We start from the raw sequence: 22,666 nt of genomic DNA on the forward strand, positions 1-22,666 counted from the left end.
CCATTTTGGTGGCAAAAACAGGAAAGCAGACTATTATCTAAATGGTGGCCGATTAGGAAAAGGGGAGATGCAGCGAGACCTGGGTGTCATGGTACACCAATCATTGAAAGTAGGCATGCAGGTGCAGCAGGCAGTGAAGAAAGCGAATGGTATGTTAGCCTTCATAGCAAAAGGATTTGAGTATAGGAGCAGGGAGGTTCTACTGCAGTTGTACAGGGTCTTGGTGAGACCACACCTGGAGTATTGCGTACAGTTTTGGTCTCCAAATCTGAGGAAGGACATTATTGCCATAGAGGGAGTGCAGAGAAGGTTCACCAGACTGATTCCTGGGATGTCAGGACTGTCTTATGAAGAAAGACTGGATAGACTTGGTTTATACTCTCTAGAATTTAGGAGATTGAGAGGGGATCTTATAGAAACTTACAAAATTCTTAAGAGGTTGGACAGGCTAGATGCAGGAAGTTTGCTCCCGATGTTGGGGAAGTCCAGGACAAGGGGTCACAGCTTAAGGATAAGGGGGAAATCCTTTAAAACCGAGATGAGAAGAAATTTTTTCACACAGAGAGTGGTGAATCTCTGGAACTCTCTGCCACAGAGGGTAGTCGAGGCCAGTTCATTGGCTATATTTAAGAGGGAGTTAGATGTGGCCCTTGTGGCTAAGGGGATCAGAGGGTATGGAGAGAAGGCAGGTACGGGATACTGAGTTGGATGATCAGCCATGATCATATTGAATGGCGGTGCAGGCTCGAAGGGCCGAATGGCCTACTCCTGCACCTAATTTCTATGTTTCTATGTAATCAAAAGATGAAGAGCAAAGAGGAAAGTTTAAAGAAGGGAACTCTAAAGCATTGGATATAAAGAGCAAAGGAGGATGGGTTTGTGGAAGGTGATGTATGACGTTTACAGGGGGGGGGGGGGGAATAATGGGAATGGTCGTGTTTATTTGTTGATATAATTCAAATAACTGATTTTAAAGAAATGCAGATAAATGGGCAAACTCTGATAATCAGACATCCTTAGGGTTTTGGTGATGCTAGACTGGCAGATTTTCCCGACTATTGAATAATTCTCCAATTAATACCTCACACTTAATTAACTTACTTTTTAAAGATGTTACAGTAGTACAACAGGTTTTCCAATAAACCTGCAAAGTTTAAAGGGAGCATGGAAAATAAAGTTCTCGTGAGCCAGATACTGAACCATTGGGATCTTGGAGCAATTGGGTTGCAGATTGTTGGAATTGTACAGAAATAGGTATTTACAGTAAGGAAACATACATTTTAATTCACATTAACATCTAGACATAGAAGGTAGGTAGGATTGCTATTGCTAAAATAAAAGGTAGGATTAGCTTGGGATCATAATGTAAAACACATAGTAAATTAAAAGTGTATTTCTGCATCACCAACAACAAACTTGGTTTGTGTAAGCTTAGCAGATCAAACAGCCAACAGGAAAGTTCCCTTAGAAAATAACTTCACTCTGCTTAGGGGCCTGGATCAGCGCATGAAAATGCAAGGGCAACATGTATGAAGACTTAACACATTTGGAGTCAACTGTGTGTGCCATATTCTTTTCAGAACACATGGGTTTGGATTAGCTGATGTGGACAGAGCAAAGATATTGACACCGATGAGCCTCTGGTGAAAGGTATTAACAAATGAACAGCTTTACCTGTGATGGATGGCTGCTGTGAAAAGATAAAAACTGATCAAAGAGCTGTTCCCTAAATAATTAATCTCTGCAGAAATACAGGGTACAAGGTGCTTTGTTAGAGATGTGATTAGTAACAAAAGGCAAGGTTGTTCGATACTGACCAAAACCAGGGATCACCAAGGCACATGATGAGCACATAGGGAAAGTAACTTTAGAAGTGTCTGATCACACATTTTCTTCATTTCAGATTGGTTAAGAAATTACAACCGATCTTTGCTACTTTTGGTGGAATTGATGCATCTAATTTCCAAAATGCATAAAATCAGGGAGATTGTGTGGGATGCAACAAGGTGAACAGATCCTTCTTTCTCCCCTGCAACGTAATAAATGACTTCTGACCCGAATTCGACTCCTGCAAGTGGTTATTTTTGCTCCACAACACATGCTTATCAGAATTTGCAAATGGGAAATCCAAGCTTTCGCCGAATTTGGAAAGTTTGTCATAAGTTTCCTCAAACTGTTTCAACATATTGCTGGTATTATTACACAGAGCTGATTCCCACCATCTCTGTCATACATTGATCACATTCCCCTCCCACCATTTCATACACCAATTCCTCATTAATCGTAAAACGTGGCAGCTGCACGAAACAGGAAGACTGATGCAAGGCAAAATTTAAAAGGCCAATAAAACAGGTCAAAATTATCCTATACTAACAATATTCATAGCGAATTAGTTATTCAAATGACTCCAATCCTGACTAAAATCAAATAGTAGAACTGCGTTTTAGCTATGTCACGGCACAGATGTTCAACAAATGCCTTTCCTCATTGTCCAGGTCAAAGATTACTTACCTTCAACGAAAACGTGGCCATTCATTGGCTCAGCAGATTGATGATTAACAACCGAGGTTATTCCTGATGAACCCTCATCCGCAAATTCTTCCTCTTCCTCCGAATCCACCAGAGTAAAAACATTAGAACCCGATTGCCTGTATATTTGGGAACATGGTGATCAAAATAAGTTAAGAGAAAACGGTCTTAAATGGTAAAATAACCAATGTTGAAATTTTGAATACAACAAAAAATGTAATTAGATTACCAACACTATAATCACAGATTTAAACAAAGCACTTACACAAAAGTTTAAGCCACAGAATTTTACACAATTGCAAATACATTTTGCACTCGACCACTGAATGAGCTCAGGACCTAATGGGTGTAGGATGTAGGAGGAGGGTGTAGGGTGTAGGAGGAGGAGGAGCCATCTTGGTGAACAGCTGCTAGCCAGCAGCCGTCCGTTTTAAATTCGTTTTTTTTATAGTTTTTAGTGAGACCTGTTTTTTTGTTTGTAGGGGATATGGTCTTTTAATGTGGGGGGGTGGGTGTATCTTTATTTCTAGGTCCCTACCTGGTCGGTGTGGCAGCTTTTTCTCCGGGCTGCCCGTCGACCCGTCCTCGTGGCCTACCTGCGGGCTTGGAGCACCGTTTCCTGGCGGGGACAGCCCAGCACCTCGGCCTCGGCGGCGGCACAGCATTGGAGCGCCGGAGCGGAGTGGAGCGGGCGATGCCTTGCCTGGGTCGCTGCGCTGGAGCTCTGGCGAGCTGGACCGCCGAGAGCAACATCTCCGGGCTGCGGGTCTGGGGAGCGGGGGCGTGTGGAGAGGCGGCAGTGCGGCGAGGCGGCAGTGCGGAGAGGCGGCGCCGACTTTATCATCGGGAGCCTGGGAGCTCCAAACCGGCGCGGCCTTGTCGGCTTCGGCAGCCGCGGGCTCCAACAAGGAAGCGGCCGTTCCAGGTGGCTCAGCCGCCGAGAGGACTCTCCCGACGCCGGGGCAAGACCACCCGGTGAGAACAGCCAGAGACATCGGGCATCCGTAGAGGCAATTGCGGTGGCCTCAATAGGCCTGACTTTGGGGTGAACATGCGGTGGGGACTGGACATTGTGCCTTCCTCCACAGTGCTATCCACTGTGGGGGGATGATTTTTTTGTCTAATTGTAGTCCTGTAGGTCTGTGTCCAAGATGGCTGCCGTGAAGAGAGAGTGGACGCTGGCGCACTTTGGCTGCCGCTGCTTTCTCTTCACACTGTGTTTTTGATTTTCTGTTTTTGGATTGAATTCTGTTTTTAATTTGTGTCTCTGTGATGTCTTTTTTACCTGTTCTATTCCGATTATATGTTTTTATTCCGATTACTATGTAAGGTGTCCTTGAGATGTCTGAAAGGCGCCCATTAAATAAAATTTATTATTATTATTATTATTATTAGGATGGTCAGGCATGTGCTGTCAGGGGAGGCAAGGTAGGCACTGCCTACCCTGACTAATATAATAAAATGGTAATTATTAAATATAAATAGTAAAGGCATGGGAGAATAATGCCTACCAAAGAGATCGATCTCTTAGGTAGGCATAATTCTCCGTGCCTTTCATCCGCAGTACATTTAACACGCGAAGGTCTGTGCAGCTGACGTGCCGTCGATGCTGCTTCAAGCCGTCAATTTCAAGGGTATTGAAAGCAGCTGAAATTTTGCCTTTGCAGTACTGCACATGCGCAGCAGCATACTGCGCACGTTTCTTGGCAGGTTTTTCAAACATGGATTGTCATTATCTTAAGAGTATCTTAAGAAACAAAGAGAGAAGAATGGAGTTTGTGTACAAATGATGTGGTAAGTAAATTTCTTGGTGCTATATGTTTTCAAATACCGTATTTCCCGGCAATGAAGACGCTATTTTTTACCCAAAAATAAGGCACGAAATTTACATGCGTCTTGGAAGCCGAAGTTGGAAGGTTGTTAGCCAAGAAAGATCAGACTTGGCTATCCCTCAGTAGAGCAACATCAAGAACGATGTTGTTGTCCTGAGGGATAGCCAAGTCCATCCCTCATTGCTGGCAGCTGATGGGAAGCGGCTGTAAAAGGACAGCACAGCTGAGGAGGGGAGAGTGTTCAAGAAGGAACTGCAGATGCTGGAAAATCGAAGGTACACAAAAATGCTGGAGAAACTCAGCGGGTGCAGCAGCATCTATGGAGCGAAGGAAATAGGTGACGTTTCGGGCCGAAACCCTTCTTCAGATTTCTTCAGAGGAGGGGAGAGTTCCTTTCACAGCGTGTGGGGAGTCTGGCCCGGGGTAAAGTTGCGGGGAGGGCAGGAGCTTTGAGAAGGAGGGGGTCAGGAGTCATGCCAGCAACTCACTTGCCGCGATGCTCCGGGCACAGAGCCACCACATTGTGGCCGGGGGAAGAGGTAGCTCGGGTGGTTGCAAGCGGCCGCCGGGACCAGACAGTGGAACCGGCCGCCACCTCAGCTCCTTCTACTGGCCCCCGCTCACCTCTGGCAGTGCTCTCTGTCTGAAAACCTGCCTCCTGCCGCTCGCCGGCCTCACTCATGTCAGCCGCTTCCCACAAATCCTTAAATTCCGACAGCGCGATCGAGGGACCAATTGAGGTGACTCGGCTGTTGGAATTTAAGGATTTGTGGGAAGCGGCTGACATGAGCGAAGCCGGTGAGCGGCAGGTGAGAGATGTTCAGACGGAGAGCATTGCCAGAGGTGAGCGGGCCGGCAGAAGGTGCTGAGGTCCCGAGGCCGCTCGCAGCCACCCGAGCTGCTTCCCTCCCCGGCCACAATGCGGTGGCTCTGCGCCTGGAGTGCCGCGGCAGCTGTGAGTGAGTTACTGGCATGATCCCCGACCCCCTCCTTCTCAATGCTCAACTTTACCCCTGGCCAGACTCTCCACACGCTGTGAAAGGAACTCTCCGCCCCAATTGGTCCCTTGAACAAGTATTGTCATTCAATAAGATCACAACTGATTGTGCTCCCGTTTTTCCCACCATCTCTCCACCTGCCGTCACCCTCCACCCCCCACCCATTCAGTAATTCAGAATGAAGGAGATTTGGAAGCCTTGGGCAAATTACTTACTTTATTTTTATTTTTTTGAGCATGAGAAATTCTATGTCCCACCAGCCTTCTTTCAAACTTTAGCAACTCAAAATAGGGGTGCGTTTTCATTGCCGGGAAATACGGTACTTTATTAAGAGATTTGACTTTATAAAAGTCGACTGACAGCTTACGGAGAGAACAATCTGCACATGCGCAGTTTAATATTTTTTAAAAGCCGACTGACTGCCTACCCTGAGTAATTACTCACGGCACGTGCCTGAGGATAGTGTTGATGTGCGGGGATTGCTGGTTGGCGCGGACTCGGTGGGCTGAAGGGCCTGTTTCCGTGCTGTATCTCTAAACTAAACAGCAAGACCACAACCCAGATTTAGAAGGCAGTGACAAGACACTTAGGCTGATTGGTTGAATTAATTCATACTTAATTTTTCTGCACCCTTCAGCAGGGAGTTGCAGGGACAGACACACTGATCCTTACTGGCAAAGTCCTGCAGTGCAGCAGGGCTTTTAACATGTAAAGGTAATCTTGTGGCAGAGCTAGAACACGTCACACTTATAACTGTTAAAATATAAATTAATGTGGATCAGTTTTTAGGCTGTCTAAACATTTGAATCTTTCTCATAAAGGCACGTCACGTTTTATATGTGTTCGATTACAGTCAAGAGAGAGTCAAGAGTGTTTTATTGTCGTATGTCCCGAAACAGAACAATGAAATTCTTACTTGCAGCAGCACAAGAGATATATAAACACAGTACTCTGTAAAAGCCCCCAAAAAGTGTAGTGTATAAAATATACAAACAATAATAGCACAAGGACAAAAACAATGCCACTTCCAAGTTTATGTAGTTCGGAGCTTATTTGAAGGTTGGAGTGTTTAATAGCTCGATGGTTGTAGGGAAGAAGCTGGTCTTGAACCTGGGCATTACAGTTTTCAGGCTCCTATACCTTCTGGAAACGTTGGCAACATTGCAATTCAGAAGTTCTGCTTTATCCTGAACTGTCGGACAGTTATGATTTAATTTTATTGTGAATTTCCCTTTAAATTGCTTCACACGCGATCCAGTTTATTAGATTAAATTATCATATCTGAACAAGAAACTCATCCAAATTCATGATTATATTGCATCAGTAGAGAGATCTGAAGAAACAGTTGCAAGAACTTTCTTTGGACATAACAGGGTGCACCCAATGGCAGTAATATTAGGAAACAAGGGTAAATCTCCCTGGTCTTCTCCATTTTACATCATCATCTCTTCTACGACATCAATTGAGATTTGTATTGCTACCACAAACAATAGAATTGATTTATTTAATTTCCTTCCTTTAAAAAAAAAATCGAATGGTCCTGCTTTCCTTATGGATAGTACTCATTAAAGTAAAATATAGCTGGACATCAAAAGAATTAGGCAATGGATGTTCCTGGATTGCTTTGCACTTGTATTTCTTTCTTTACCTTTCCACAGTGTGCCTATTTTAGTTTCTTGTTATAATACGTCATCTCTGCATTATGGTATCCCCAATTTGCAAATTTGTTTCCCTTCTCCTGAAATTGTTTGCCACACACCCACTTGTTTGTCAGTAAGTGATAAAATAAAGTGTCTGATCCCTGTCCAATTACCTCTACCTACACTAGATCAGAAGATTTTTTCATCAATATCATGATAACCAGTTAGTTACAGCAAACAGCACAAACAAGTGATAGCAGTAAATTTCATCTTGCAATCTAGAGAGCTAGTTTTGAGACACGATATTCAATTTTACTTTGGAGTCACGTGAGTGACTACGTGAAGACCCGCCAGCACGCGTGCGCAACATTGCGTCTCACGCAGTGCAACAGCGACGGGCGGGGGTGGAGCGCTCCCGCGGGAAAAATTCAAACGGACCTACACAGGTAAGGAAAAACTGAACTTGTATTCTTCCCCTTGCTGTGCTTTATGTTATAGCACGTTGGACAAGGGGAAGAAAAAACGGACCAGGACCGCAGGCTGCCGCGGGGAGCCAGGTAGGTCCCGGCAGCCAACACCACTAACGTCCAGCGGCTCCAGGACCGCAGGCTGCGGGGAACCAGGAAGGTTCCGGCAGCCGACAGCCTTGGGCAAACAGCGGTTCCAGGACCGCAGGCTGCGGGGAACTAGGGAAAGTTCCGGCAGCCCACAGCCATATGCAAACAGCGGTTCCAGGACCGCAGCCTGCGGGGAACTAGGGAAAGTTCCGGCAGCCCACAGCCATATGCAAACAGCGGTTCCAGGACCGCAGGCTGTGAGGAACTAGGAAGGTTCCGGCAGCCAACAAGCCATGGGCAAACAGCGGTTCCAGGACCGCAGGCTGTGAGGAACTAGGAAGGTTCCGGCAGCCGACAGCCATATGCAAACAGCGGCTCCAGGACCGCAGCCTGCGGGGAACTAGGGAAAGTTCCGGCAGCCCACAGCCATATGCAAACAGCGGTTCCAGGACCGCAGGCTGTGAGGAACTAGGAAGGTTCCAGCAGCCGACAGCCGGGTACGACCGGCGCAGGCTGAGCCCAGCACCGCGAGCTGTATACCTGGAAACAACACAGCGGGCTGCAGGCAGGCAGGAGTCGGTACGGCCAATAGACTCAGGGAGTCCGGCCAGAAGGACGCACTGCCTAAGGGCAGTGAAAGTGACCGTTGGCGTGGTTACTAAGGTCCACTTACCGACTCCAAGCTGAATCCAGCGCCATGAGTCGTACAACTCAAAGCAGCGCAGCAGGCTGGAGGCAAAGCCCAGCAGGATTCAGCCCGGCCGATCATACTCATCTGAGTCCGGCCGAAGAGGCGCGCTGCCCGAGTGCAGTAGAGGTCCGCCCGTGACTTGCTCCGGGAGATGGAGCAAGCTCACTATGGGAGTCTTCGCACCCCCACAACAGCACCATATCGAGGGCTGTAAAACAATGCATCTCCCTCGATAGAGGAATGCATTGTGGACCAGGGCTGGGCTGGTCCGGAAGAAGGGGACATTGGCTGAAGAAAACGGCAGTGTGCAGGGGGTGCAGAATCCTAAGGAGCTACTGGGAGTGATCACCAAAATTACAGATCAACGAAAAGTACCATTACAGACCAGGCTGGCGGCCAGCATCGACTACCTGTACTTCCATCTTCTGCAGGAACAGGCAACAAAATTACGCAGAAGTATAGGCCTCCTGTGAAATTTACTTCGTTTTAAAAATGCCTGCAGCAAACAATGCGATCTGGGGGTACAGTGGGACTGGCACAAAAACCCAGGAGGTCAAACTACAGAAGATTTTTAAAATTCTGACAGCGGGCATATCATTGGTTGCTCGCCCAGACAATGGTACAGAGAAAAGCTCGACGAAGAGATTAAAGCCGTCGGGCTCATAACAGCGTCATCAGCAACGACAGCACCCCTATGCATCCACCAGCAGGTATCAACACCAGGACGCTGGTGAAAGCATGAGGGCCGCGCAGCACCACGAAGGTCCTTTTAGGCCAAGGCCCAGAGCGACCCTCATGGAAAACGTGCCAACCCCGCACTCCGGCGCCTCTTCCACAGAAGAGGCAGAAATTGAAGAAATGGACGTACCACCGGCAACCAGGTAAGTAGGTGGATCTGGTTCCTTCCAGAACACAAAGGTGTACGACCTGTACTAACAGGGGGAATAATACACTTGTTTTGGGAGACATGGAGGGATCATTGTCGATACCTAAAATTTAACTGGATGGGGCAACTATGGCAGGGCATAGCGTTGCCTAATGGCCTAACTTCAGCCCCAAGACTTTTCACCAAGATATTAAAACGGGCCTTGGCAATATTAGAAACAAAAACATATTGTCATGGCATATCTTGATGATATTTCATTTGTGGGGAAAAAACCCTGGATCTAGCTAAATCAGCAGTTTTAGCTACCAAACATAGGGTGAAACTCTGGGGTCATCTCCATCCAGATAAATCTAAGTCGACGGCATCCACAACTGGACTTTCTGGGATTTACAATTAACGTTATCCATATGACTGTAACATTGCCAAAGAGTAAAGCAGACTTAGTTAAACCTACAAAATAATTAATTACTAAAAACACTGGTGTTGGGTGCGTTTTATGGGCTAAAAGCCTACTGCTAACAATGCACCATCTGCATGACCGCCTACGAATTGATAATATCACAGTGGTGGCATATATTAATCATATGGGAGAAAAGATCGATACCATGTGTCAATCTGGCCAATATATTTGGCTATGGTGTGTTAACATACATATTTGGCTATCAGCAAACTTACCTACCAGGTAAGCTCAATACTGAGCCACACACCAGGTCATGAAAATTCAATGACAGCATCGAATGGCTGTTGGACCACAAAAAAGTTGCTGATATTACCAAAAGAGGGACACCAGATATCGATCCGTTTGCATCTAGACCCAATCACCAGTTACCAACATATGCCGCTTGTGAACCACACTTGGGGCAGCAGCAATGGACGTTACTCACTTAATGCGGAATAATTGTTTACAATGTTTTTCCCTCCTGCCTCATCAGTCGGATCCTAAGCAAAAACACATATGGACTCAACATCAAGTGTCTTGAAAGTACCTGATTGGCCTACACAGCCATGGATCCCTGTGGTCTCGGACATAGTCTCTGAACCATAGTCCACCATGCTAAATCTGGGCTGGCGGACAGGACCATGAGCATGATCACGGCAGCCTATCAAGAACCAACAAGGACTGGTGTAGCGTATAATACAGCTACAACCACCAACGTCCTGAGAATTCCTATCCAGCCTTCATGTAGATGAAGGACTGAGCTGCAGTACTATAATTATGCAGGAGTGCCCTGTCAGCTTGCTGGTGGCAGGCGCCACGACAACTCTCCATGGGATCTCACCCTCTAGTTGTCAAACTTATGAGGATTATTTTTAACACCAACCCTCCTAGAGGGAAGTACTCCCAGATCTGGGACGTCAGTGTTGTACTAACATTGCTAGGGGCACCAGCAATGTCCCTGTCCCTGGGGGGGGGGGGGGGGGGGGGGGGGACGGGGACGGGGACATTTCTGGTGCAATTTAAAAACAGTATGCTGATAGTACTGGTCTCAGCTCTAGGGGTCCAGTTTCTACATAAACTGAGACTGGGATATATGATGGCATCTCCAGAAAAGATAGCTTCGCATATTAGAGCTTGTTAAACAAGATAGACCATGATCATCAATACAAAAATTCCAGATATACCCAACTGACACCCGACTATGTGTAATGACACACCTTCTATTATACCTTAAAATACCTATTGGTCAGGTTTCAATGTTATTAATAAAGATTTAAAAATATTTTACTTACCAAAAACGTCTTCCTGGAAAAAAAGAAGGAAAAGTAAATTTGTACATTTAGTAGCCGTAGTATCGAAGTATTTGTTAAAATACTAAGGCTCCACAAAATGATTCCATGCATAGTGCAGCAATCTTAGAGAATTGTATTTAAAAAATATATATATTGACTTGCTTTTAAAAAATAATAAAGACTATCCAGGTAGAATCAACAATAGCTCAAGTAACATGCAAATATCACATCTCATGAAACACAAAATAATTTAATAATCTGGTGAAATGGCCTCTAATGTAACCCCAGTGCCAACATTTGTTTTGAGTAAAAGCATTAAGAACGGCTTTCTTTGCAATTGTGGTAAGTCCCAGCAATATTATATTGGCTGTCAAATTAAATACTGAAGGCTAACTAAGAATAAAATTAACCCTTTTGATAAAATAGACAATAGGTGCATGAATAGGCCATTCGGCCCTTCGAGCCTGCAATGTGATATTGGCTAATCATCCCCAATCAGTACCCCGTTCCTGCCTTCTCCCCATATCCCCTGACCGCTATCTTTAAGAGCCTTATCTGGCTCTCTCTTTAAAGTATCCAGAAAACTGGCCTCCACCACATTCTGAGGCAGAGAATTCCACACTCACAACTCTCGGTGTGAAAAAGTGTTTTCTCATCTCCAGTCTAAATATAACCATATAACAATTACAGCACGGAAACAGGCCATCTCGACCCCTCTAGTCCGTGCCGAACACATAATCTCCCCTAGTCCCATATACCTGCGCTCAGACCATAACCCTCCATTCCTTTCCCATCCATATAACTATCCAATTTATTTTTAAATGATAAAAACGAACCTGCCTCCACCACCTTCACTGGAAGCTCATTCCACACAGCTACCACTCTCTGAGTAAAGAAGTTCCCCCTCATGTTACCCCTAAACTTCAGTCCCTTAATTCGCAAGTCATGTCCCCTTGTTTGAATCTTCCCTACTCTCAGTGGGAAAAGCTTTTCCACGTCAACTCTGTCTATCCCTCTCATCATTTTAAAAACCTCTATCAAGTCCCCCCTTAACCTTCTGCGCTCCAAAGAATAAAGCCCTAACTTGTTCAACCTTTCTCTGTAACTTAGTTGCTGAAACCCAGGCAACATTCTTGTAAATCTCCTCTGTACTCTCTCTATTTTGTTGACATCCTTCCTATAATTAGGCGACCAAAATTGTACACCATACTCCAGAATTGGCCTCACCAATGCCTTGTACAATTTTAACATTACATCCCAACTTCTATACTCAATGCTCTGATTTATAAAGGCCAGCACACCAAAAGCTTTCTTTACCACCCTATCTACATGAGATTCCACTTTCAGGGAACTGTGCACAGTTATTCCCAGATCCCTCTGTTCACCTACATTCTTCAATTCCCTACCATTTACCATGTACGTCCTATTTTGATTTGTCCTGCCAAGATGTAGCACCTCACACTTATCAGCATTAAACTCCATCTGCCATCTCTCAGCCCACTCTTCCAACTGGCATAAATCTCTCTGTAGACTTTGAAACTCTACTTCATTACCCGCAACCCCACCTATCTTAGTATCATCTGCATACTTACTAATCCAATTTACCACACCATCGTCCAGATCATTGATGTACATGACAAACAACAGTGGACCCAACAATAAGGCTTACCCCTTATTCTTAAACTGTGGCCCCTGATTCTGGACTCCCCCCAACATCGGGAAAATGTTTCTTGCCTCTAGCCTGTCCAAACCCTTAATAATCCTATATGTTTCAATAAGATGCCCTCTCATTCTTTTTTCTTCGAGAATACTAGAATACATCCTCATGCCAAAAATAATACCAATGATACTTGTTCTTGAAACGTACAACTCGATAAGTACTGAATATAGTTATGCATTACTGTTAAGGTTTATTTGATCTTCATTGGTTCAAATGAACAGGATTTAGCAAGAGGGAAAGGAAATCTACACCAGCCATTTTGACTGATGGCGACATGACAATGTATTTTCTTTTATTCACAATTAACTGAGTGTAATATTTCAACTGAACTTTTTCAACAATGCCAACATGTTTAACAAAATAAAGTCTTCAAATCAAAGAACAAACACTTCAATGAAGTACCATTTTAAAGACTTTCCATCCTTGATGATACAAGTATTTCACTTCAGTCACTGGGGTACAATTACATCACTGAACTCAAAATGCAATTACAAACTTGCTTTCAGGAATGTCCATCTGCTGTGGTAACTGAGAAGCTTATTTACCAAACAACATTATAAGAGCATTAACAATTCATATGTTTACTTCTGTTGTTCAAATGTACAGATAGAGACTGTACGAAATAAATTCAGAAGCAACCTTCTATCTTGACATGAACTCTAGCAAGCACCTAGCAATGGCCTGTGACAAAATGCAATGAATTTAAAGACCTATTGCATGGTAAATTTCAAGGTTTAATCCTTATGAAATGTAAATACTATAAATTACAAATCATTAGAATAGATCAATCTAATATTCTGAAATATATATGTATAAAGCTTATACCCTAACAAAGTAATTAACTAGTTATCTATTGCATGGAAGAAGATAAAGATAAAGACCTTATTGCAAAAGCAGAAGTAGTGTTATACTTAAGTAATTAATTGCCTCAAGGCATACCTTAGAACCAGGTCTAAAAAAAACTCAGGATCACTCACTTATACATTGCTGTGGAGAGCACAGCTCATTTAGACTTTCTACAAAATACTCATCAAGCCATACAGTAATTAAAGTCCACATAAATGTTTATTCATGCATAATGCTGAAGAAGTTATGCTGAATTTAAAATATCCATTGAATACTTACTGGTGACAAACAGGTTCCTGTGCCTATAGAGGAAAATTCCCAAAATTGCTGCAATACATAGAAGTGCAAGGACAGCAATTACTCCAACCAATCCAGAAATGTTTTTATCTGTTTGTCCAAAGAAAGAACACATATAAATTGTTATTTAGAAGACAGCAGTGATTACAAAATGATTTCAATTATTTTTTTTGGTTTAAATTTCAACTCACTGTTAAATGACACCCATATTTCCATTTCTTTAATCCCCAGAGGATTCTCACATTTGCAGATATAACTCCCTTCATCTTGTGCTTTCAAGGACCTCTGTATTGTTAAGAGTGAGGTAATACCTTCCTGTAAGACTATATATTTTTTGTTGGTGAAAATTTCAGTCTTGTTGTTTCGTATCCAGGTTAATTTCGGAGGAGGATTTCCTTCCTTAGCGCGACAGGTCAACGTGATATTCTTTCCCTCAAACCCGGTTACAAGAGGTTGTGTCTCAGGAAGCGGAGCCTCTGAAATATACCAAGATCAAAGTATATCATCATTCAATACATGTGGTAAACTTCCTTGCACTAAACTAATCAAAAGGCCAAAATATGTTTAACATTATTTTAGGGAAAGAATGAGGTGTAGGACAATGGGGGTGCGGGGGTGGGAAGATGGTCCAAGGGGTTGGGGATGGGGGCGGGCAGGCAGCGTGGACTCGACGTGAGGGAGGGGTTGCGGGTTCCCTCTCTCTCTCTACATGGCAGCGCAGCGCATTCTCCTCCCCCCCCACGGCGACCAGCATTAACGGAAGGCCTCCAGCGTCCCCGTGGACACCGAGTGTTCCCTCTACATGTACACGCGAGCATGGACGTAGACCCGGAAGAGGGGCATGCAGCCGACTCTGGTGTGACCACCAACCGGCCACAGCCGGGACCCGCGAATGGGCATCTCGGCCAGGCCCAAGAGCAAACCGACAGGGAGATCCTCCTCCCCCCCGGCAATTGGCCCTCCACATTCCCTGCCTTGTGATCCTGGGACTAAAATGGAACCAGAACCTGAGGAGCAGCCCCATCAGATATTGGTACAGGGGCAGCAACCTCGTGCTGTGGTTACCGTTGGCAATGTCCCATTGTGCTGTCATTGTGGTACTGGCTGTGGGAGAACTGTTTTTTCCTCTTTTTTAAAAAAAAACTTGAATCGTCGATAACTTGTGAAATATAGGATGAAATCTTAAGTGAACCTGAGCACGGCATGGACAGGAAAAATGTGAGTTAGAATATGTAAACATTTAAGCACTTGCGCGTAGCGTTTTGAGGAATATACGAAACAAACACGGACACACACATACACGATGAGACTTTTATAGGTATGGAGATATTACAGATACAACAGTGGCAATTAAGCAGCTTTTGGAGAGGTACATTGATATGCAAGGAATGGAGGTATATATGGATCACGTGCAGACAGAAATTAGTTTAACTTGGCATTGTATTGGGCATGGACATCAGGGGCCGATGAGCCTGTTTCTGTGCTGTACTGTTCTGTTTTTACCATTGGTGACTCACATTAAAAAACAAATTTTGATGAATAGTGGTCTATAAAATTACAATAAAAACCCTGAACAATATTTAATATATTAGTCAATCACCTGACCAGACCTACTGAATAAAACAGATATATTCTTGAGAATATTTTCCAACTGGACTATATAGTCAATGTTATATTGGAACAAATTAACAGCAAGTAAAAATGTGAATGATATAAGGCTTCCAATCTGTTAACATTTCTTATTTGTTGCAAGTAGTCTTGGATAGAGACAAGCTATACAAAATATAGCATTTTCTCCAGAAATACTGTAAAAGTAGGGACATATGGTGCAGTATTAAGGACCTATTCACACAAAACATGGTGTTTGAACTACCTCCATAGCAATTATCTTTGCCATTCACCACTGATAGAAATGACACATGGTGAATGTATTTACTCAATACACGTAACTACCATAAGATTTGTACAGTATATACTCAATACCAATGTTCCCTCTAAGCTGTGCACATGTGCGCACGCACACAAGTTTTGAAACCAGCGCACAAAGAAAATTTATGTGCGCACAAAAGTATTTCCACGGATTTTGAAATTTGGGGAAAAAAAAAATCTCCGCTATAAAATCCCTCCGCTCTAAATGATAGCGGACAAATTTTATAGCGGAGACTTATTTCCCCTGAATTTCAAAATCCGCGGCCCGATCGGGCACTGGGGACAGTTGCAGCCCGCTCTGGCATTGGGGAAATCCGGTCCGCGGGTGCTGCTTCACCAGGGGGAGGGCCAGGGCTGCCCTCCTCAAAGATGGCTGCGCTGCTGGCTGGAACCCAACAATAAATGGACGGGACTAGACTTGGAGAGGAGGGAGGTGATGGGGGAAAGGGAAGGAGGGAGGGGGAGGAGAAAGGGAGAGGGGGATTCTCTCTCTCTCTCTCTCTCTCTCTCTGCCTCTCTCGCTCTACCCCTCTCTCTCTCTCTCTCCCTCCCTCATTAAATTTTTTAAACTGACATTTCTTTATTTTTTCCTATGCCCCGCAAAAATGTGCCAAATATATAATGTGACCCTCATGCTGAAAGGTTTGGAAGCCCCTGCCATAGACACTACAATGTTACCTAAAATGTAGTAATCAATAATTATATATATTATACTTATTTGTAAAAATCTCATAATCATATTGACTTTATTGTACAGTTACAAAGATCCATTTCAAATTCTGTAGCTGGCTTATTGAGTTTATTGAAATAAATTTTGATTCACCATGTCAAATTCAAAGAATATAAAGGGTGTGAAGCGCAAAAGAACTGCGAGCTGGTTTAAAGTTGAATGGCTTAACGAAATAGTAAAAACTGCTACACCAAAAGCTCATGAGGTCAAATATTTGCGCACACACACACACACACACATTTGTAACAGCATAATAAATTGCACAATACAAGATTTCTGCGACATGAACTACTAAAAATTAGAGGGAACATTGGTCAATACACGTAAATATCTTAAGATTTGTACAGAGAGTATATGGTGTCAAGTGCCAGACACATGTTTAAAAGGTGCAGATACTGCAGCAGGTTAAATTACTGATTATAAATAAGCCTTTAAAAATATATATATCAGCTCGGACATTTGCTAGAATTAATGGTTCGTCATCTGCTCCGTCTATCACCAATATTATAGACTGAATAAAAGTGAGTTTTGAAATTATTTTAGAGTCATAGTGATACAGTGTGGAAACAGGCACTTCGGCCCAACTCGCCCACACCGACCAACAATGTCCCAGCTACCCTAGTCCCACTTGCCTGCACTTGGTACATAACCCTCCAAACCTGTCCTATCCATGTAACTGTTTCTTAAACTATGGGATAGTCCCAGCCTCAACTACCTCCTCTGGCAACTTGTTCCATACACCCACCACCCTCTGTGTAAGATAAAGTTACCCCTCGGATTCCTATTAAATCTTTTCCCCTTCACTTTGAACCTATGTCCTCTGGTCTTCGATTCCCCTACTGTGTAAAAGACTCTGTGCATCTACCTGATCTATTCCTCTCATGATTTTATATACCTCTACAAGATCTCCCCTCATCCTCCTACGCTCCATGGAATAGAAACCCAGCCTACTTAACCTCTCCCTGTAGCTCACACCCTCTAGTCCTGGCAACATCCTCGTAAATCTTTTCTGAACCCTTTCAAGCTTGACAATATCTTTCCTATAACATGGTGCCCAGAACTGAACACAATATTCTAAATGCGATCTCATCAATGTCTTACACAACTGCAACATGACCTCCCAACTTCTATACTCAATACGCTGATTGATGAAGGCCAAAGTGCCAAAAGCCTTTGAAAAATCCTATCATGGCACATTAGAATTCCTGTTTCTATTGGAATTGTTGAATATCTTACTTACTCAATAACAATGAGCACGATGGTTCCATCCTTTGTTCATATACAACATGTGAACCCACACATTTAAATATTTGACCATCGTATGTTTCTGACCCTTTAACTTGGAGGACCATGGTGTCATTTAATCCTGTCTGCCCATGGGTTTGATCACCAGATCCAAAATTCCCAGTCGCATTTGACCAAACAAATGTTGGATGTGGATATCCCTCGGTCCAAGAACAAAACAGATTCACGTAATTATCAGAAGATTCTGCATGGCACAAGGGAGGTCCTTCTGGTGGATCTGTAAAATTAAAATGTCAAGAACAGATCGTCATTTGGCTGTGTTGCTGTAGCCTGTTGAATGGAACATGAAACAAGGTTTATGTTTCCAAGAAGTAAATATTAAGGTACAAGTAAGATACAACAAATATCACACTTTCCCCAGGAACTCTTCTGCCCTCTGTTCTGAACAATTATTTCAACAGGTTTAGTGAACAGCCATTTCCTAATTTTCCCACTGGATTCTTTTACAATAGTTGAATTTCAAATCCTGATGCTTGCTCACATTCTAGAATGATAACTTTGTTGTTCCTGCAAACATTCACATTTTTATTTTACATTATCTTTTTTGTGGAACTATAAAATCCAATTTGGGTTGATAAATCCATTACTTTTCTCTTCATGAAAATTAATGAATTCAACCTGCAGTTCATTCTGTTTTCTTGATCGCAGTCTTTACAATAAAAACAAACCTAGACCTAAATTAGGAATGTTTTAATTGGTCTTTAATTTCCTAATGCTGAAATTTAATATTGTACATGGGATACATTAGAATTCAATATCAACATGCTAAAATCAGGCTAGCAAGGATATTATGGCTTTCATGAACAGAAAACATTCCCTTTTCTTTGTGGATCCTTAACACCCACTGAAAAAGCAAGGTAACTTATTTCACTGGGAAAATAAAAACTTATATCGGCGCAAGATTTTTAACTCAGTAAACTTCCTAATGTGCTTTTTCGGAGCTTTCTCAAATAGAGGAAGTTACCAAGTCACTTAAGGATTCATTAGGACAGATGACCTAAACCTCGCAAAGACATTGGTTTTAAGAGGTGTCATGAAATGAAAAGCATGGAAAGAAGTTTAGAACATAGCGGGGTAACATTGCGCCAAAACTAACCGATCTGCCTGCATTGTTCCATATCCCTCTATTCAAATATCTGTCGAAGTGCCCCCTAAATGTTGCTACTGCAAGTGCCTTGACAGCATGTTTCAGGCACCTACCACTCTGTAAAAAAAAAAAAAAATTGCCGTACAAATCCTTTATGAACCTTTCCACTCGCACCTTGAATCTGTGTTTCTCTTTCTCATAATAAAATTACTAAAGTTTTAATTTACCTGGAACATAGCTTCCCAACTTTATACTCACCTTTATACTCATATGTCCCAACCCACGAAGGCAAGCATGCTCAGCCGCAAGGGAAGGAATTTATCTTCCGATCAGAATTATTGGAGTGTAACCCACCAAGAATCTATATATTTTAGAAGATGGTTCTAAAGAACTTTATTTTTTAGCACGTACTTCCCAACTTTACTCCTAAATGATCAAGTATTATTATTAGGAATATCGATTTGTTTGAATTCCCTCATTAAAAAGGATTTTATTTTATTATATGGATCCCTTTGAAGTCTTTCTATCATTTTAAAACCTTGATTACATCAATCTTCTGAGTTCAAAGAAATACGACTAAGTTTAAGCAAGCCTGTAGCGTGTACCCTGACATCACATCAAAGGTCAGGTCAGAGAATCCACTTTACATTTGAACCAGATCTCTTCCCTGTTCTTTTTTTAAGGATTGATCTACCTGCTAGTCATCAGTTAAATAGATTGAGAATCATGCAGATATAACCATCCAATAACTTAATCCATCTCCACATCTTTGTTGAGATTCACTGCTGTTTTTACTCTCATCCTACTGATTGCTCTAATCATGATTCAAACTATAATAAAACCCCAGTGTGAAAACAGACTTCCAACCAAAAGTAAAATTTCTTGGTATCTTTTTATGCATTGACGAAGTCCAGAATGATGGAAAAAAAATCAAAAATCGAAACCATTTAAAAAACAAAACAAAACTTAATACTGTTAAAACAAAGCACTGGAATTACATGGCATCCTCTAAAATGTCAGGTTGATCCAAATGTTGGAAAAACGGTGATCAATTTGTCCACAAGGCACTCCCAGAAAATCGTGTGCTGATGTCCACATTCCGATTTTGTTTGATTGGATATTGACCAGGACACAAGAGATAATCTCTCTGCTTTTCAAAATTATGCAATGTTCTTTATGCATCATAAATGCATATTTATGATATTTGAGAAGGCAGATACTGCCTTAGGTTTAACTGAATGATGGCAATTTAGATGAAATAACATAATTTCACTAGTGCATTGGAAAATAACACGAGGCCCATAAGCTATTTAAAATGTAAATATGTGAGTTTAATGGTAATTTACAATACATTTCGAGAAAATATCTTGTACCAGTGAAAAATGTAAATTTAGCAGAGAGTAACTTAAATTTAGCAGAGAGTAACTTACGGTAGACAAGAACCTCCTTGGTGACATTCTCATTTGTTGAGCATGTATAGTTCCCCTGGTTATCACTGTCCACGTTGAAAAGTGTAAATTCTAAATAGGTCCCCTCAACCTTGGCAAATGTTTCCTGCCTCGAATCTGGACCAATGTAGTTCCAAGATATATTTGACTTTTGCTGTGACCTCCTTGAGCAGTTAAATGAAACCTTTGAGTGTTTGATTACATAGATTGTCCCATTTGGCAATGTTTCTCCAGGAGTAATTGTGACGGTAAATTCCTCAGCATCAACTGCAAATGGAAAGAAAGACCTTTTGGTCAAAGTAGGAAAAAAAATGCATCATTCACTATTATTCCAAAATGAATCGGGAATGTAGGTTGATGGGAATTGTATTTCTTTAAGATAGTATCTTATGCATTATTCCCAACACATTCAGGAGGCAAATTTGGTGCCTTTAATTCTGCAATGCAATATCAGTATGTTTGCTAAAGTTCAAAACAACAATGTCTGCAACTCCCAAGAGTAATAGAGTCGGAGAAATTATTCAATTAAAGCTCACACTCTGGAAGCAGCATTCAATTCTGTGTAATTTGGATGTTGAAGAAAAACAGTTAAACTGAAAATAAAATTAAACAGATTTCTGAAGTAAACTTAGCAATCTCCATTTAACATTATTTTAAATGCTTAGCTTCAAAAGTTTGTGGTGGTAAATGCTTTGCTTCACAACTTTGACAGCAGTTGGTTAGAAATGTTTTGCCAACTACATGGTAATTTTACATTGGCCATTTCTTTCCTGGAATTAAAAATGTAGTTTGTTAAAACGGAACCAGGACGTGGTGTCGAAGAGCAAGATGCTAAAGCGAAGAAGTGGAAGCCAAATAAACGAACGGAAACGATGCCGAAAAGCCAACTAACTGAAAGGGCGGATCGCCGAAAAGCCAACTAACCGAAAGGTCAGATCGCGGAAAAGCCAACTAACGGCACAATGCATCGCCGAAAACCCAAATAACGGACGTGACGCCACCAGGGGATGGGACATGTCAGCAATTGGTCCAGACCCCCGCGTCCATCACATCACTGCCGCGGGAAAACGGGAGGGTGGGGATCATTTTTCATTTTCCTTTGCCGCTTTTGGACTTTACTGAATATAAAATAAAACCCCATGTGATTGGAACTTTCAGTTGATTTAACAAAATAATAATCCAAATTGGTTTCATAGATATTTACACCAACTGTAACAATTATATTTTGACTACCACAATACATTTACATACACTACAGTGCATCTTGAAGGCCAGTGGTCCTTTTGGGTGTGAATCGAGAAACCAGTCGAGAAAAAAAGGACTTAAAAAAATAAATTAAAATATCTTAGCTCCCCGAGTCGGTTTAGTGATACGAGTCAGGGGCCGCGGAACGTTTTTGAAAGTGGGGAGGCTGAGCGATCACTGATCACCGGCCTCGGGGGTACCTGGTGAGGGAGGGTGGCACAATGGTTATTTGTTTCTGTTGCTCGACACCCAAAAACTGGGGTATAATACAGGCCATCCCCCAACTCAAAATGGGGGGGGGAGGGGGATATATCCCCCATTCCCCCCCCCCCTATCCCTTTCTCTCGGGGCCGACTCTCTCTCTAACTCCCTCTCGGGGCCGACTGACACTGACTCTCTCTCTCTCTCGGGGCCCACAGGCCCACCCTCCCTCTTTTCCGCTCGGCGGCCAATCACAGCGCTTGGTCCATATCTCACACTGCCCCATATCTCGACTGTGAACCGCGCTGTGATTGGCCGTTGAGCGGAGGGGAGGGACGGTTTTGGGGGGCAGTCGGTTCCTACCACAGCTGGTCGTGGTTTTGCCCAAAGATCATAGAGCACAGCTCCGCTCTATGATCTTTGGTTTTGCCGCACACATCGTGCGCTTGTTCTGAGATTCTGAATGTCGGAGGTCCTCAGAAGAGAAAAATGCGCCTGCGGGCTGGATAATTTCAGGTTATGAAGCGTGTCTTGCCAAAAAATCTCCAAAGTCATCAATGTAGGTCATAAATAATTTTACATGATAAAATGGGATTGTATTTAATCCCACAGATTTTAGAAATATTTTTACATTTGCTGTGGATAACATCACTGACTTCTCTTCTTCCTATTTTTAATGTTGCAAAATATATTGTGTCCAGGTGCAGCACCTGAATGAATATTTTGGGGAACTGGAGAAGTAGCTGGATGACTTCAGGGCCATCCGAGAACACGAGAGTTTCATGGACAAGACCTAAAGTGAGGTTGTCAGGAAGAGCGAAGGTGGGTGACTGGGGGAAAGGAGAGTAAACATGGAGTGCAGGAGACCCTAGTGGCTGTGCCGAATGAAAACAAGTACACTCTTTTGGGAGCTGTCGGGGCAGACGACGCTTCCAGTCCAAGCGATGGACAGGTCGGTGGCTCCAATCCTAGCGATGAGACTCGACTGGCGAGA

General features: G+C 42.9%; 1 protein-coding gene across 1 annotated transcript in view; it reads right to left on the reverse strand.

The window, feature by feature from the left end:
• Nucleotides 1-22,666, reverse strand: part of vsig10 (V-set and immunoglobulin domain containing 10) — a 52,537-nt gene that overhangs the window by 22,193 nt on the left and 7,678 nt on the right. The window contains exons 2-7 of the mRNA XM_033043116.1: nt 20,209-20,493; nt 17,627-17,908; nt 13,919-14,203; nt 13,710-13,817; nt 10,865-10,877; nt 2,512-2,648 (exon numbers count right to left, since the gene is read on the reverse strand). Of these exons, the coding sequence (XP_032899007.1) occupies nt 2,512-2,648; nt 10,865-10,877; nt 13,710-13,817; nt 13,919-14,203; nt 17,627-17,908; nt 20,209-20,493 (1,110 nt within the window). The remainder of the gene's footprint in view (nt 1-2,511; nt 2,649-10,864; nt 10,878-13,709; nt 13,818-13,918; nt 14,204-17,626; nt 17,909-20,208; nt 20,494-22,666) is intronic.

The sequence above is a fragment of the Amblyraja radiata genome, chromosome 25, assembly GCF_010909765.2.
Source record: "Amblyraja radiata isolate CabotCenter1 chromosome 25, sAmbRad1.1.pri, whole genome shotgun sequence".
Taxonomy (NCBI): domain Eukaryota; kingdom Metazoa; phylum Chordata; class Chondrichthyes; order Rajiformes; family Rajidae; genus Amblyraja; species Amblyraja radiata.